The sequence below is a fragment of the Phasianus colchicus genome, chromosome 6 (genome assembly GCF_987193195.1).
Source record: "Phasianus colchicus chromosome 6, bPhaCol1.hap1.1, whole genome shotgun sequence".
Taxonomy (NCBI): domain Eukaryota; kingdom Metazoa; phylum Chordata; class Aves; order Galliformes; family Phasianidae; genus Phasianus; species Phasianus colchicus.
The window spans coordinates 18,036,937-18,054,803 of NC_143441.1; the positions used below are offsets into that span (position 1 = coordinate 18,036,937).

The window sequence follows — 17,867 nt, forward strand, 5'->3', positions numbered from 1 at the left end:
AAGAAACAGTAATCACAAACTTACTTTTTTTTAACCACTTTATTCAAACCTGAGCACCTCAATATAAAACTAAACACTGGTGAACTGTCATTTGCCTTGCTAAAACCCAGATTACTGCAAATTAAAAATCTGCACAAGTTTCTGCTATCAGTTCAACATTTAAATAGACTAATTCATCTCTTCTGACACACTTGGTAGATTTCATATAATGAAAATAACTAAGAATTAGTGCAATATACTGGACAGGTCAAAATAAAATGTACTTTGGAAAACAAAGTTGCAAAGTTCATTATTGACAGACAGCAGTACTTATGTTACAGATACAGGAGCATCATTTATTACTGTTCTAGCCATAAAGGAAGAACTTAGAACCCCCTTTGATTAGAGAGGAAAAAAGTTAGCTTTAAGTAACTGTACATTCTGTATACCTTCAAGCAACTCTTAAATATTACAGAAAGTATTAAACAAATGTAGACTACAATGCAGAGTACCTATTTACAGTACATTAATATCCAAATTTAAAATCAAGTTGAATGTCCATAATTGTTAGTGCGCTATTTTTTTTTTTTCCTCAGGGGAAAAATAAACTGTAATGGCCAGCAATGATCAAAACCAAGAAAAAAGTCACAGACACCAAGTTTGTTGTGGTTTTACTTGAAGAGCTCTTACAGTTTGTAAAAAGGAAAAATATCCTATATTGTAAAGATGAATTTACTGGTTTGTACCTTCTGAACAGATTAGAAATGAAGTTAAACTTGATTTATCCTATTCTCTTTAGACAACTAAATGGGTTGATATAATTTACATACAGTGTACCAACTAAAAATCCACTTTCCTGCAAGCATAGGGTTCTTAAAATTGTTAATGCAAGTAGTACTTGGGATTAAATTATTAAACTATGGAATGTATAACTAAACAGTAGATACCTGCCGAAACAACTGGTTGCATCAATACTGTGAATGAGTTTAATTTTTAGACCCTGTTTCTAAAACTCTTCTAAAGCACAATTGAGAATTATGAAAAGTTCAAATTCTATTCATCGTAACAGTAATCAGTATTGAAGCAACAGGAACTGGCCAATTAGGTCCATGGAAAGTAGGTCTTCTATATCCCTAATGGAAAGCAATTTTTAAAACCTTTTAACTGAAGGAAGTTTATTCCGCTTCCATCACTCCTCTATGCTGAAACATTACAGACAGCGGTGGATACATGCATGTTAAAATTTTAGGTCAAAAGGAAATTCTGTATCATAAACTTGACTATTATTGTAAGTCTCTTCGCTGTTTGGAAGCTGTACTGGGCCAGGTTAAGCACTCCAATTCCATGGTTATTAACAGTTAGGAAGCAGAAGAATATTCAGAACAGTTTAAAGCAATTGATGTTTTAGTTACTACAACATTGACTCTTGGGTGGTTGTGTAGGTTCAGTAAGGTCTACTCCTCTTCCTCTGGCAGAGTTAGCTCCTGTATTCTGTGGTTCATTCTTTGGCAATTTTTTTGCTATAAAATCAACAAAAAAAAAATAAGAGGTTAAATGTTGTAGTGAGATTAACTCATCTGAGTACACAAACAGGCAGCACTTCATTACTCTATGAACGTATCAATATAATAATTATAAAGTCTGATTCAATTCAGTGTGTTGGTAATAGAAGAAGTTAAGACACTTAACTTCTTAATGATTAACTATCATATCTAAGATTTAAGAGCAAAATTAGTATATTGAGCAGTAAAAAATATCTGCCTAGGCATGCTGTACAATGTCATAAAGTGACAGCTCTTGCAGGAATTCATCTACACAGAACAGTCTAAGATAAGAACATTGAGGGTAAAGATACAAAAACAATGAAAGAACACAACAGACAGAAATGGGTCAATCTACTGCCCAGATAACTACCCAGAATAAACACTGCATATAACTTAAGAAATGGTCCTCAGCACAAGATCAAACCCCTTCTTTTCTTTCCCTCCCCTCCCTCAAAGATGCATGTGTCCAGTTCTTATACATCAATTTACTGTGCTAACTTTTGTCACTCTTGTAGCTCAAGGATAACTCTCAATCAGACATGGAAAATACAGGTGACAAGCACTACCCTTCTCCGTAGCAACTCCTTGGAGTCATTTTCTGACAGAGAGAAAGGTAAGTTCTACTTCAGAGGACTTCCATGGGGCTGTCTTGTTCACTTTATCAGGACCCATCCACCATTCCTGTTCTACTTTCTGGCTGCATACTTTGATTCCAGAATTATAATGTTGGCCAACATTTTCAAGAGCGACTTTCCAAAAAAGGAATGAAATTCAACTACAGGAACAGGCAGCAATAACAAAAGTAGCACATCAAAAAGATTAACTCAGTTAACAGAACCCAAGAGTTCTCATGACTCTAAGCTGCAAAGACAATATGAGACACAACGTCAGCGAAAAAAAAACAACAAACAAACCACCATCTACCCAACACTGTTGCTTGGAAATGAGCATTTTTTATTTTTTTATTTTTTAATAACAGAAAGCCTTGAACAAGCTCTAAAGCAGTTAATTCACAAGCAGTTGTAGCTTGCATCCACTCCTTTCTGTGTTCTCATTTTTGACTTTCCTCACATTTTTGGAAGATCACATTTACATATGGTCCTTAGCAATGAACTCACGCTGTGCAAAAGGCTATTCTAAGCTCAGTGCTGCACAGATCTTGTTCTGATGCAATGCTAAGCTTGAATTTCACCTATTTCACCCAAAGAATACTCAGACGGACTAGGAACCTTGCAGACCAAGTACCCAGGTACTAAGTATGTACTTTCTGTCGTTTTAATGTGTGTACTTCATTAAAGTAGAAACAGGTAAGGTTTACTGTTTATATAATAAATTATTAAAATCACAACAGAATTTGAAGATTCATTTTTTCACATTTCTTTTAAAGATGCAGTTTGCATCGCGATGTTAAAAAAAATTTTGAAGCTGAGCTGTAGTCCTGCAAAGAGGACTATAATTGATCTTTTCTGCATCATTAAATGCAATGCTACCTCCAGCATTTATGACAAAAATATATCTTCTACTTAGAATTCTGTACACCCTCCACCCCTCACCTCACATATTTATAGTTAATATAAAGAAAGTACTTGCTGTAAAATGTTGCTATAGTCATAATTTAATTTGCATTTGCTGGAAGTTCGAACTGCATTAGGTTACCTTCCACTTTATTGGTTTGCAAAGAAAAAGGTAAGGGCACTTTAAAAACAATTTATTTTGAAAGCAAGAGAGGTCACCATAGTGCAACATGAAAAACAGATTAATACAGTTATTTGACACTATACTTCACTGTTTCCTCCTAGTAACAGAGTGACTACTCCAATTAAGATTATTAAATAGGGCAAGTAACCCACCTAAAAGAGCCATCTTTCCCCTCTTTCGTTTTTTTTTTTTTAATAATGTTATACTTATCAAGGGAATTCACAAGATTGTTAGTAATTTCAACTTTCTATTATGTGTTATCACCTTTATAGGAATTCCTAAGGAATGTTAGTGCTAAAAATATATTAGTAAATTCACTTTTCACACAAAGTACCCTTTACTTGTACTCAGACTTTGAATTTAAACACATATACTCATTCTTAGCACACCCTTTGCATTTTACATTGCTGCATTTGGAATTCAAACAATTTTAAAATAAAACAGTATTTAGCAAATACTCTAATTAGACTAAAATGAATACTCTTGACTTCTTTAAAGCAAGTCACTGTCATCTCTTATTTTGATACATTTCCAGCTTCAATGACTGTCTTGTAAGTACATTATTATAGCTTTTGCACCTACCCAAGGCAGTATGAGATCTGCTGCAAAAATCATAACGTTAAGAGTCACTTATTTATACATTTTTACTTACATTCTCATACTAACGTGATAACCATAAAATATATTTTGGATTTGTTAAAGTAAAACTATGTAAAGTTTTAATGATGAGCTATGCCACAGGAAAGGTTGGTGTTTTTTTTTTATATATATATAACAGCAACTATAGCTTAATTTTTCTTCAACTTGAAGCAGTACCACTGATCACAACATAAAGATAGTTGCATGAAACTTGGTGACAGAATTCAAATTAATCTAAGCTTGTTCAGCTACTACAAATTAATCCAAGCTCTAAATGCCTGACAGAAGACCTGCGCAAATATGTTTCAATTCAGTTTATCTCAACATCATAAAGTAGCTGAAGGGGCCTGAGGAAACATCAGTGCCACAGAAAGAAAAATAATTTATGTGAAAGTCTGAAAGAGCTTGATTTCAGATGCATCCAATAATTTCCAATTATACGCATCTCAAGAAAACAATTATATTCTCTTCCCCCTTCCCCCCTCCCCCATCAACTCACCAATTCTCAAGAAAACAATTATATTAAATTCCCTCCCCCCCATCAACTCACCAATTGCCATAAATATTTCATTTACGTTCATAGATGTTTTGGCAGATGTTTCCATGAACAATAAACTGTTGTCATCTGCATAAGCTTGTGCTTCCTGAAAGAAAATACTGCATTAGTTCATTATACTTCATACTTTTACTGCTACTAAGGAAGAATTTATACTCCGTTTTAAAAAAAGGTTTGCTGAAACACTCATGACAGCGTGTTATTCATTAGCTGCAGGGAAGTTGCAACTCCATCAAGTAGTTAAAAGAAATGCAATCTTGAAATCCTTATTTGTCTTAAAAAGTAATATTCCAGATCAAAACTTACACAAAACTAAATAGTAAATATTAGAAGGACAATCCTACTACAAGACTCTAGCTGTAATGGCATGAATAAATAAGTAACAGAAAATGCCTTCAAATGCCAAAAAGCCCATTATCACCTCTGTAAAGAACTACCTTCAGTCTTTCATCCACTAAAGCAGACTGACGAGAAGTTTCAGAATAGAGGATTTCTGTCAGAATAATAAAACTAATAAGGAGAATCTAATGTCTTGTCATATGATCTCCTTTGCCAGTCTGGATTTCCATCTGAAATACACATGCGAAATATTTCTGTTCCCTATTTTTGCCACTTCCTGTCAGTTCAGCTATGAAACCCTGGTGTCTTCAGATTATGTAACTGCCTTTGAATTCAATGGGAAATCTGCATAAAGCCCAACCATAATACTTATAATGAAAAAAAAAAGAAAAACTGTAGTCTAGTTCAATATTCATTTAATTAACAAGTGCTAAGACACATGTAACTGTATCAGAAATAATACATTTACCAATATTTAAAAAATCTGAAATGTTTTTGCAAAGGACTATCAAACCTGTGAAGATGACAATGAAAAATGTTAAGAACATAACTATAAGAAACAAAACACCCCCACAACAGTACAGGTAGTTCTCCTTTGATAATTAAATTTGATTAAGTTTTTTTTTATCTATAAAGATAGATAGTATTTGTCACATACTGCAATTTTTCTACAGAATACCAGATTTTTCTGTGGTAGTTTTTATGTTGCAATTGACATAAAAGAATAAAATTTTTTTTAGAATGTTGAATTTAGGTTGAAAAATACTTGGAATTACTAATCTTTACAGACTGATTTCTAAAGTTATACAACGGTTCATTATCATATGCAGCAGTATCTCGCACAATAACATAGATGATAATAGTAACAGAATTAATGACTAATAAATATGTATTTGAATCACTTTTCTTAAGATCAATCAGTCCTGAATGAATGAGAACATCTGTAGTGAATTTTATTTGCTTTGGAAGTCATTTTCTGATAACTAAGTTTAATCAACATTTTCAAGAAGACAAACATAACAGAAGAGCATGCGTGTATCAATACAAATAAAAACAATGCCATGAAAAGCACAATTAAAAGCTGAACACTGCTTCAACAGTATACCCTAGGCAAGTCAAGTCTATCAGTCACCTTTGTATCATAAGATTCTCAAAATTCCCTTGTGGATAAGTCAGAGAGCTTAGGAACAAACTCTGTGCAGATCATTCTGTTGCTTCCACTAACACTGTAATTATAGATAATTTTGAGTGGAAGACAGGAAGAGATCATATCATAGAACAGAAATTCAATTAGCCTAAAAAATATGCAAATAAATTAGTTAGTCTATTGCCATATATCATTTGTACAAAAATATTTTTCAGCAGCATCTAGAATTAGCCTCTCTTGAGGTTTATATTTAACAGTATGACCTCTATGACAACCACCTAGCCTGTGCATGCTCCTCAGTAGGCCTTTTCACCTTCCACTCCAACAACAACAAAAAAGGTTATTTCTATAAACAGAAGGTATGCACATACCTGGAAATCCACAGCTCTTTTGTTAGCTAGATCAGCTTTGTTTCCTGCTAAAGCTATTACAATGTTGGGACTTGCTTGACGCTGAAGTTCTTTGACCCAGTTTTTTGCTCTGGCAAAGGACTCCTGTTAATGATTGCAAAATGATGCAAGTTGAGTTTTACCATCCTTTCCACTCACCTATTATCCCAGTCTCTGTTATCTATACTTCAAGCAAAATGTCAATTAAAGCAAGGCTGCTACCTGTGTCCTAAGACGCATTCACAGAGTTTTTTAAATGATACTTTTCTACCCTTATTTTTAAATGTTCTGAGTTATGACAGTACTGAATAAATAAAGATATGAAGATTTATGCAGACTAAGAAAAGATAGAGAAACAGTTGAGAGAAAATTAGAAATTTGTTTTAACCTCTAGAAGAATCAAGCTAATGAATAAACTCAAGGATTCTCAACATTTCTAATTATTGACCACCATCACAGTAGAGGGATGCTGGGTTTTTTGAAAGCTTTATTCTCATTTTTACCAAAAGTATACAAAGCTTATCTGATGCAAGTTCAAACAAAAAGAAATCAGTTAATGTTATGTTATTGCTTCAGTAGATTATGCTGCCTTTAATCCCTACCTTCTATTTTGCAACAATAACACATGAATGCAACATCTTTCACCATCAGAAATAATTTGTCACCAGTAGTGTGGTGAGCAACATTTCAATTCAGATGAACTGACTAAAGGTGGGCTTGAAAAAAACTGCAAAGGCATTTGCTTTCCCTAGGTTTTTTGTTTTGTTTTGTTTGTTTTGTTTATTATTAAATTAACAAGTAATAATAATAAAGAACACAATATGGGATCTCTTGGTAAAAAAAATTCTAGGCACAAATTAATATCACATAGCCCAACATTAAGTGAGGAATTGATACAGATGCACACAAGTTATATATAAAAACAGCAGACACAAGACCATTAAGAATCCCCTTAACTCCCACTTCAATTGTACTTACCTCATTTGTAATGTCGTATACAACTATAGCTGCTTGCGCTCCTCTGTAGTACATAGGTGCTAAACTGTGATACCGCTCTTGCCCAGCTGTATCCCAAATTTCAAATTTTACCGTTGTATCGTCAAGACACACAGTTTGGGTTAGAAAAGCAGCTACAAAAAAGACAGAGGTGCTGAAACCAGAAGTCTGCTCGTATAAAATTACGTTCACAAAAGATGAATCAAGCACGATTTCCTTGACAACTCCAGCCTATTATTAAAATATAGCAGGTCTGAAGCCAATAGATTGTAACTGATCAACACAGAAGAATTAAACAATCAAACTTTCCTCACATTAAAGACACATGGAAGCAAAAATCAGGAAGAATTCCCATTATTCTGTTCCAACAGTTCATCTCAGCAACCACAAAATTTTTCTCTCACCTCCTAGATACCTCTTATCTTGATGCAACAAACAGCATTTCTTCGTGCTACGCTCCAACAGCTCTGACACGTACAGTTCTGGACTACAGCTATACTTTTCAACAGAATATTAAAGCCAAGATTTTCAGCTCTTGACAATCCCACCTTGGTTAAAGGTTATAGAAGTACAAATAAGTTTTGAAGTTTTCTTGCTCAAAAAGCAATCATATAGGTATATTTTTCCCTTTGCAAGTCATCTCAAAAATTACTTCAAAGCATGATTTCCACAGCCTGCAGTTTCAGGGAAACTTGTATCTTCTGCCACTACAGCTTAACATATTTATATGCATATCTAAAACCTACATCTGTTATTACTTTAAGTTACCTACTAATCACAAAATCAGTAAGTAGTTAATAGCAAGTCTTCAAACAGTTACTCCTAGAAAACACTTTCCATTCAGATTAAGGTTACATACTAGAAACACAGAGGTGTTTCTATAGAAACCATATTTCAAAATTATGCTAAAAATCTCAACAACATGCTAAAGGAAGGCCCCTACTTGGAAGAGAAAGAAAGTGGGGCTCTCATCAACACACATGTTCACAGAGTGATCTGTTTAAATCTGCCTTTAGCAGCACTGATCAGTAACTCCTGAACACCTTGGATGTTATCCTGTCCCACATACTCCAAGACACTGTAGCCTATGAATCACTCCTGAACTGCTCTTGCTGTAACCTTCAACTGAGCTTATTACAATAAAAGCAAGTCAATCTTGTTTTATAAATATGACAGCACAACTCATGTAGAGAAGTTGACTACTAAGCAGCCAGATGCTCCTGCATCAGAGGTATGAGCATCCACCAGGGATGAGCAAGCAGGCTGGAGAAGAAAAAGGCTTTGATGTTCCAGTGTTAAATCACTGGGTCTCTGAATGCTTAATATCCAAGCACTGGTAAAATGGGCTTCCCTTACCAGCTACTAAAGCAGCCCAAAACCAGAACGAAGATTAAAAAAATAACCACAACCAACCCATTCTGTACTGTATTAAGGGTTTCCTCCTCAATCATCAGAATGTTACATTTCCCCAAGGCAGAGACAAGATGTTAAACAAGCGGAATTTGAAGTCCTTCAAGATGCTATTGTCTTCAAGAGAAGAATGTACCTACTCTCCATAAATGAAGGGATGCACTGAGAAATATATTAAAACAAGTGTTTTATTTTGTCACCCTCCTGTTTTTGTTGAAAGGAACCATTCAATGATTACAAAAGAATGTCAGTTAATTTCTGCCAACAAGTCAACTTCCTTCTAGATTGCAAGACCATACTTAATTGATAATTAACTATGTTAATTATCTGAAAGCCTACTATCCTTTATTGCCATTCTTTGCCTTAAGTAGCTAACAAGCACTGTTGCATTAGTCTGAAGTGGCAAAGTCCAGTTATCAAATACAGCACCGTCCAACGTCTGCTTTTCACTGCATTCTTTCAGAAGTTCTTATTCAAGCTCACAATGCACATAAGCCTATCTTTGTTAAAAGGCCCTTCTGAATACAAAGATAATTATGCCTAAAGCAAATGCAGCCTACAGTTGGACAGCTTTCTCTACAGAAAACTTTCTGAATCCCAACACTGCTGAATTTAATATCTCTCAATTGTATAGTACAGCATTTTCTTGTTCCTATTTTAAACAGAAGAGTAAAATAGTACAGAGATTACACTGAGCATACGCATGAGCTTGGAATTAAGTCTCTTCTAACCTTTGTATAGCTTTTATATAGTGGAACAGTTCAGGTTTTTCCAAATCCTACCCAGAAACAAAAAAGGGAATACAAAAAGGACTTTAAATAAATTTAAAAAAAATAATCAGTGGAAGTGAAAAAATTAATCAGTGAAAAATATTAGTTTTATTATTCCCTATACCCAGACTTTCTTCTGTCAACTTTTCAATATATCTTTTGGAATGCCTTCTATATTACCATAAAGCATGAGGTGATACACAACCTTTCATACTGACACCTATCCTAAATTCATTACAAAAGATACCAAGTCAGAAATAAGTAAAACTGTTAAAGGAGAAAAAAGTTCTCTGTGTATGCTGACAGATATACAAAAAACATACACCTGATACTCAGAAACAGTGTAAAAAAAGGTGATGTTTGAAATTTAGGTTGGCTTTATTTTTGTAAGCTTTGCAGATTTTTACATTTCAACAATCATTTATGTAAACACACGAGTTCTCCCAATTCAAAAGCAAAAACCAGCTGCATAAACTACACTACAACCTTTTTGAAAGATGTAGTTCTGTCTCAAAAACACCAAAATACTTGAACGGTTATTCTATGCCTTATGCACACAGCTTAAATCTATAGCACATACACAATCTATAGCACAGCTCAAGTAGCCACATACCCACCCACACAAACAAAATTGAACATAAGGTCTACTTCCCAGAACCATGCAGTTCAAGCACATGTTTACTTTGTCTGCTTGACATCGAAATGTGGTACATCTTTGTGCCATCTACAACTCTTTTCATAATAAGTTACAGACCTTAGTTCAGATTTGATACTTGCTGTCAGTGACCATTCTGGAATTCCCTTAATATTCATGGCAATCAATGGAAAGAAAACAGAAAGAATAAAAATGGGAAATAAAAAGAATAATTTTCTCACCTCCAATTGTACTTTCTTGAAACTCGTGAAACTGCCCTTTTACAAAACGAAGCACCAAACTTGATTTACCAACTGCAGACTCTCCTAGAAGTACTAATTTGAATTGGCAAATTTTATTTCCAGCATTTGGCCCATTGGGTCTTGTTGCTCCGCGATTAGCCATACCCAAATTAGAAAGAAGTCCTTTGTTTCAAGTTCTTGAAAGTAAGTTCCAGGATTCAGAATTCAGTGGCTTCTGCTGTCAACAACCTGGCTATGAAAAAACAGTGCAGGACATTAGATTTACAAGCCAAATAAGAAAAACCTAGTTCGCCACTGCAGCACGGAGTACATACAGTACTAATATTTACAGCAAACAGTTCCCAGTACTGTCACCCTCACATGTAAAAAGTCAGCTAGACAAAAATCTATGATAAACAGAACACTTGTCTTCTTCAATACCAAATCTAACCATTAAAACTTTCAATTACGACATTAAAGCCCAATTATGCTTTTTCTTGCAAGACTTCAGACTCTTAGTCATAAAGTGGCTTGAGATGGAAGGGAGAAGGGACCTTAGCTCCCTAGCTCCACACTCTGCTATATGCAGCACATCTCCCACCAGATCAGGTTCCCCAAAGCCCCACCCAACCTGGCCCTGAACACCTCCAGGGATGATGCACACACAGCTTCTTTGGACAAGCCGTTCCAGTGCCTCACCACCCTCTGAGTAAAGAATTTCTGCCTAATATCTAACTACATTTTAACTTATAACCATTTTCCCTTGTCCTATCACAATCAGACTGTAAAATGTTGATTTCCCTTCTGCTTATAAGCTCCCCTCAAGTATTGGAAGGCTGCAATAAGGTCCACCCGAAGCCTTCTCCAGCTCCCTCAACCTTTCTTCATAGTAAAGCTGCTCCAGCCCCCTGATCATCTTCACAGCCCTCCTGTGGTGCTGTTCCAACACCTCTGCATCCTTGTGCTGGAAGTCCCAGGGCTGGACTCAGTACTGCAGGTGGGGCCTCATGAGGGCAGAGCAGAGGGAGACAATTACCTCCATCATCCTGCTGACCACCCCTCAAATCCATGCACCCTAGGATACAGTCTCTTACTTCATAACATATCAAGATCAAAGTATAACAACATAACACTTATTATTTGATATTTTACAAGTAACATGCAAGAAATAATCAAGATTTTTTTTCCTGATACTAAGCAACACTCAAAAGTCAGCAACAGTAAACAATGCAAAACAAAGAAAAAAAGAGAACCAGGAAAAACCCAATCAATACATCAGTTCTTTGCAAATACACTTTATTGTTTCACTTTTATCACACATATCCAACACAGTTTCCTCATATTAGGCAGTACAGATCTTGATGTACAAAGCTTTAATATCTTTTCTAGTTAACAACTGTAGTTATAGAAGTGAAAATGCTAAGCATGGCATGTATGGAAAAATGGGTAGTCCTGACTTTTAAGAATTCCTGATTGCTTTGTGCAAGCCACCAGAGATCTATCAAATGGAAGTAAATCAAAATTTCCAAATCAAATACATAAATATTGATCTGCTAAGATCTAAGAGATCTTTGCTAAGAGCATATGCTAACAGTACATTCCTTCAATATATCTCCTCCTGTTGCAAACTCTCTCTCTCAAAAAAAAAAAATCACAATATTTATTCATGTGGATGAAGAAGCATTGAGTCCCCGTTGTTCTCACTTCTGAGTCAAAGACTTGTGTTTTTATGCATGCACTTAATAGCAAAGATTAAATCTTCCATAGGTAGGCACTGACGTACGAAGAACTGGAGAAGTATTTTCTATATTTTCTTTCTTCTCTCTCCCAAAACAAAATTCCAAATGAACCTGGAGGAAGTATTCCTAACTGGCTGTTACTCAAATCTCAGCAAGAAAAATATATCCTTCTATATTTAAAAGTAATTGATTAAAAAAATCTCTTAGCTTGCAACTTTGTTCTAACATGGTTGTTTACCTACTTGAATTCTGTGCATCTGTTGAGGATATAGCTTCTCTACTTCTCAAATAAAAAGCAAGTTAGATTGGAGCATAGCATCCCAGTGTAGAGAATGGCTTTAATACTAATTTTGCAAAATGCAAGCAAAGCCATTTTCAAGAAGTTGTTACTCTATCTTCCTTATGGTAAATTTACCACCTTACCAATCAAACAGTAGTCTTAATCATTAGCTGCCTTCCCATTTTGAAACATTAAGCATAGCTAAGATGATTCTCTATGAGGCATCTGAGCATTCCGACTTACTATACACCTACCTCAGACACTAAGCCTTCATTCCTCTTCCTAATTCCCCTTTTGTAAACTCAGCACAAGTTCTCTCTCTGTAGAGAGCTCCACAGCTCTAGCAGAACCCAATCCACCACTGAAACACTCCCCTAAAACCTATTTTTCACAAGTATTACATGATAAAGAAATCAAAGTATTATTTCTTAATGAACATAACATTTTGAATAAGCTGTTATTTTCTCACTGTAAATACAACTTTAATATAAGTCCTCAAAAAAAAAAAGTATATTTTCCAACACCTTACTGATATTTCTATTTGCTCATACTGCTAGTTTACCCATACTTCTCAAAATAATTTAGTCTCTTCCAGTTAAAATATTCCAATCTTTTATTCATCTGTCTGTCCCAAGATCGTGACCTGCTCGTCACATGATCGCGACAGTTATCACTACCCTTAAAAATAAATGGATTTTTATTTCAGTTGTGCAACAGGAGTAAAATACTTCAGATATAAGTTCTCTCAAACGTTTGGAAAAAAGTATGCAATAATGAAACAAAGTTTTATGAAGCAAAAAAACCACCATATACTCCACCATTGTAATCAGCCCCTATAATTACATATCAAAATCCTCTCATTAAATTTGGTTTGGTTGAATACTTTAGAATACAGGAATGGATCTAGCTGGTTTAAGAACACCAGGCTTTTCATCCTTATGGCATTAAAAAATAAATTAAAAAAAAAGTGACATACAGCTCATGCGTTAGTTCTCAGGCAAGACTTATTTCCACATATTGCTAAAACATGCTTGAGAAGTTGGGGGAGAACATGGATAAAAGAGGATCAGCGACAAAGAGTAAATCTCTAGCTAATTATAATACAAGAAAAAACAGCAAGGTGTGGCCAAAATACAGATAGCTGAGAATGTTAGCCATTTGTTTATCTCTTCCTTTGGAAAAATGAAGGCATTTTCTTTCTGTTTTAAAATAAAACATCTGTTCGCACTGTAGCATTTTACTGTGCCTGGGTAACCCTGAAATAATTTTAAAACCTTTAATCTTAATTCACCCCATGCTCTTCTAGACTCTGGAGCATTAAGATATGAGGGTTAAATCCAAGTGAAACTAAGTGAATTATTCTTTGAAAGAAGTGACTTCCAGATGATGTGCAGTGTGCAAAAAATCAACACATTTAGTCTCTATGATCATCCTTTTGCTTGTTGCCTTACATACAAAGGGTGGCATGAAAGAAAAAAAACAGAAAAGACTGATTTATCCCATACGAATCTACTTTTTTAAACTGGTTGTTTACAACCTTTAGTTATTGAAATTGCCAAATAGTTAATTCACTTACAAAATATTTATTACTAATCCTTACAAAATTCGTTTGGGACTCAAAGTTGAATTAAGTTGTCAAAACAACTATCAGTCTTTTATAAATGCCCAACCAGAAAATTTTGCAATTTACACACTCCCCCCTCCTTCAGAAGAAAGCATTCTATACACTCAGGTATTGTGCAAAATTAACTAGCTGTCAAGATGACAGAGATCACACTACTTGCAAGGCCAACAAGCCCTGCCTGTAAACATCCTGCAAACAGCCTTCCGTAGCTGCATCAGTATGTCTATTAACTTAATGAAACCTACCACAGTTGTACCATGCAGTTTTTAATAAATAAAGGATAAGGAAAAAAAAAAAGAACTGGAAACCTGATAGAGCATATCCAGCTGATTTTGTTATATATAAAGTCACAATCATTTTCCATAAGCATGCATGCATCATCTTTTACAAGTTTCAGATTACACTGAAACTGCCCAGTAAGCTCACAAAAGGACATCGTACAAACATGACAGAAGAGGAATCAACAGATCTTCTTAATCTGAAGTAGTACAATTATAACAGCCATCACAGCACGTTCTTGGCTTTTTTTTTTTTTTTTTTTTTTTAGATTTGATACTGGCTCACAGGAATGTAAAGGTAGATTTCAGTGCTACAGAACCCACACAGGTTCCAGAACACAGGCCAAACTTGTTCTCCAGCTCCTTAAGTCATCTGTAAAACACTAGCTTTGGGAAACAAAAAAAGTAAAAGTAACATTGCTGTCTTCTGTGTGGTGCTATCTCACAAACTACAACTTTAATTTTTCTTTTTGACAAATAACTTTCAAGGCAATTCTGAATGCTTACTTCAAGAGCTTAGCAGCTGTATCTTTTTTTATTTTTTCCTCCTCTTAACTTCACTTAAAGTCTCCAGGAAAAGACCCACAAATGCACCATCTTCTAGTCCTGCCATTACCAAGAAAGTGCTTCTGTTAATCCTAACAGGTATTTTATCAGATGCTGGGTATTCTCACTCCTTTAGCAGTCAAATTTATATTCTTCTAGGTAGTCCTTGTTAAAGAGGTTTGTTAGAGAGAGTTAAAGGGTCACAATTATTTTCATGGAAAATCATGTAAAATTTCTCATGTTTGAGTTCATAAGCAGAATTCTATCACTTCGTGTTAAGACCTACAAACTCACAACTTAATGGAACTAAATTCAGTCACTTAAGTGTTCAGATCAGTGTCTATTTTAAACAACAAGAAAGCCAATACAGAAGTATCAAAATAACGCTTGTGACAAAAGCCAGACTACTAAAGGGATTAAGACAGTTAACACTGCTCCTACAATGAATGTGATTAAGTACATAATCAAAGACCTCAACAAAAGTCAATGATTAATTCAAACATGGAACATTCTATCACTTGAAATACCTTCCCATTTCAGAGCAAATGATAATATTTCTTATCATGAACATAATTAACACTGTACTGATTTCTAATAAGTTTTCTGATGTTTCATGAATAGAGATCATACAGCATTGAGCTTGCAACCATTGTCTAATTTGGTTATGCTGGACTACCTTGTCTGTTTTAAAAAGCAGTATGGAAAGAAATCTATTTATTAAGGACTCCTACTAACAAAGCTTTCTGTTACTCTCTTCCAGAATTGACAAAATTACTGTGCAGCGTTCATGACAGTGACACACATAACTAAACATTTGTCCCAGTTTGTATTGAAGCATTATGAAGCTGTAAATTAAAGATGTGAATCAACAGTCACCACAAAAAACAAAACCCTAACAGATTTCCAGTTAAATGCAACAGCTATTTAATAAGCTATTTAATATATCATATAAAAGATACATAGTACCAATTGTTTTGAGACAAACTGGTTCATCATACAGCAAATGTAAGTAATGACGACTGTACTATCACTGTCCCTAAGCAACTCATTTCAGCTAACATCTACTTTTTACTGATGTTTCTTGTTACATAATATCATCTAGGCAAGAAACCTAGTCTGCCTGCAACTACCAAACTGGAAAAAAAAAAAAAATTGCCATATTGAGTCTGAATATTGTGTGGATGGAACTCATTAATTTTAGCTCTGTTAGCTGTTAAGTCCTTTTCCATTCCTAGGCTGTGAAAAGGGCATAAGCTTGAAAAGAATCACAGAAAATCCTGGGAGAATAATAGCCTTTCAAAGTCCCGTTTCATGAAACATTTTGATAATTTTACAGTTCAGCTCTGCTCTAAAACAGGAGGGTAAATGTTTCTACAATGCTCCAGCTTTACCACTAGTTCCAACCGAGACTCAGACAGTGCACACACCGTCCACTAGGCCTGTCAGCATTCTATGGATGGCGACGCGTTGTCTAAGTATTTTACTTCCCACCTTCAACATTGGCCTTCCTCCAGCCGCAAACGAAAGGGAAAGCGAGGGGTCCGTCGCCTCCAACCCTTCCACGCACAATTCGGAGGGCACAACCCTTCCCTCGCAGCTGGACCAAGCGGCGCTGAATCGCAGTGGAGGATCCCACTCCCCGCCACGGCTCCGGGCCCGGCCCCGCCAGCCCCGCCGCCTCCCCTCCCCCGCAGCTCCCTTCCAGGCACAGGAATAAGGGGAAGTGGGAAAATCGGGGGCGCCATTTTGAGCCAGGAAGAAGAGCTCAGCCTCTCTCCCCCTCCACCGGGCTGCCCACCTTGGCAGCCCGCCCTGCCTCCCAGTCTGCCCGCAGCACCCGGCGGCGGCCGGCGAAAGGTGAAGAAGCCCGAGCGGCCCAACCGCACATCGGGCGCCGTCAGAGCTTCACCAACCCCCGAAGCGGCCCCCGCCCCACCAGCCCCATCGTCTCCTCACCTGGCCAGACCGCGACGGCCACGCAGGGGAAGGGCTGGACGGGGAGTCAGGAGGCGGCAGCGGTGCAGCGTCTGTTTTAGCGTCTGTCTGTCCGTCGTTCCGGCCAGTAGGGCTGGAGGCCTAGTCGAAGCAGGGCCGCGAGAGGAGGGGGCGGCGGGGAGGCGGCTCCACGGCAAGCGCGGGGTGGGGGCGAGGGGCGGGGGCGCAGCCGGGCCTCACCCAGAGGCCGCCGCCGCCGACTTCCGCCGCCGCCTGTTCCCCGACCAAAACACACACGCACACGTACTTCCGGTACTGTAGCCACGTCACGGCCCACACGAGGCGCACGCTTCCGGTTCGCCTGCGAGTCACGTGACCCCTTGCTCCCTTTTCTTCCTCCTCCATTTTCTTCTCACTGAAAGCACTGAGGGTGGTTGGGTGCTGATATCTCCTGTTCCTCCTCAGGAGAGAGGCTTTCGTAGTGAGCAGGCAACTTCTATGCCTGTCCTCTAGAAACCACATGCATTTTAAATTCTCAGTATATCTTTTATATTGGCAATATATTTATTATATTAGCTGCATATATTTTAAATTAGAGATGGGCTAAGTATTGTGAGAGTGCTGAATCTGAAGATGGCAGGATGCAAAGGCAGAACAAGCTTTGATTGCTAGTAATACGTGCAGACACTATGTGATACATCTTGTTCAAGAGTCCATTGGGCATCCATTGTTGAGGTTTTGTGCTGAGTGTATTTGAAGCCCTCACAATCCTGCATATCTTTTTGACGTGTATAGATTTGCAAAACGTCCTGAATTGGAAGGGATCCACGTGGATCATCAAGTTAAACTCCTGCCTCCACACAGGACCACCCAAAATTCAAACTCTGTGTCTGAGAGCTTTGTCCAAACACTCCATGGACACCAGCAGGCTTGGGTCATGACTACTGCTCTGGGGAGACTAAGGAAGAATGTTGAAAGATTAAAGGAAGCTTCAGGGGAGACTGGTGAGAATGGCTATAAAGGCTTGAAAACTTGTCTCATAAAGGAAGAGGTGAAGATGTGCTAAACTCATAAGTGACAGTAGTGTGGATCAATCACTTGGTCCCATGTGTGGGACTAAGA

The 17,867-nt window shown here is 36.8% G+C and overlaps 1 protein-coding gene across 2 annotated transcripts; it reads right to left on the reverse strand.

Annotated features, from left to right (window-relative positions):
• Positions 1-20: 20 nt before the first annotated feature.
• RAB5A (RAB5A, member RAS oncogene family) lies at positions 21-17,013 on the reverse strand. Of its 2 annotated transcripts, none has more exons than XM_031590213.2 (6): positions 16,767-17,013; positions 10,344-10,592; positions 7,270-7,421; positions 6,274-6,396; positions 4,411-4,504; positions 21-1,499 (listed from the first exon to the last, which is right to left on the reverse strand). In XM_031590213.2, exons 2-6 carry the CDS (start codon positions 10,504-10,506, stop codon positions 1,384-1,386), a joined length of 648 nt encoding a protein of 215 aa, XP_031446073.1. In that variant the 5' UTR covers positions 10,507-10,592; positions 16,767-17,013; the 3' UTR covers positions 21-1,383. The 2 variants fall into 2 exon arrangements, with proteins under 2 accessions (XP_031446073.1, XP_031446072.1); XM_031590212.2 differs by having other exon boundaries at positions 10,344-10,596; positions 16,767-17,012.
• Between the last annotated feature and the right edge of the window lie 854 nt (positions 17,014-17,867).

Bases quoted from the DNA above. Each gene is read 5' to 3' on its own strand.
- RAB5A (XM_031590213.2), bottom strand. From the start codon at position 10,506: ATGGCTAATCGCGGAGCAACAAGACCCAATGGGCCAAATGCTGGAAAT. The intron at 4,505-6,273 runs GTATGTGCATAC...ATTTTCTTTCAG, and splicing joins AAAGAGCTGTGGATTTCCAG to GAAGCACAAGCTTATGCAGA. The intron at 1,500-4,410 runs GTGAGTTGATGG...TTGATTTTATAG, and splicing joins TGAAATATTTATGGCAATTG to CAAAAAAATTGCCAAAGAAT.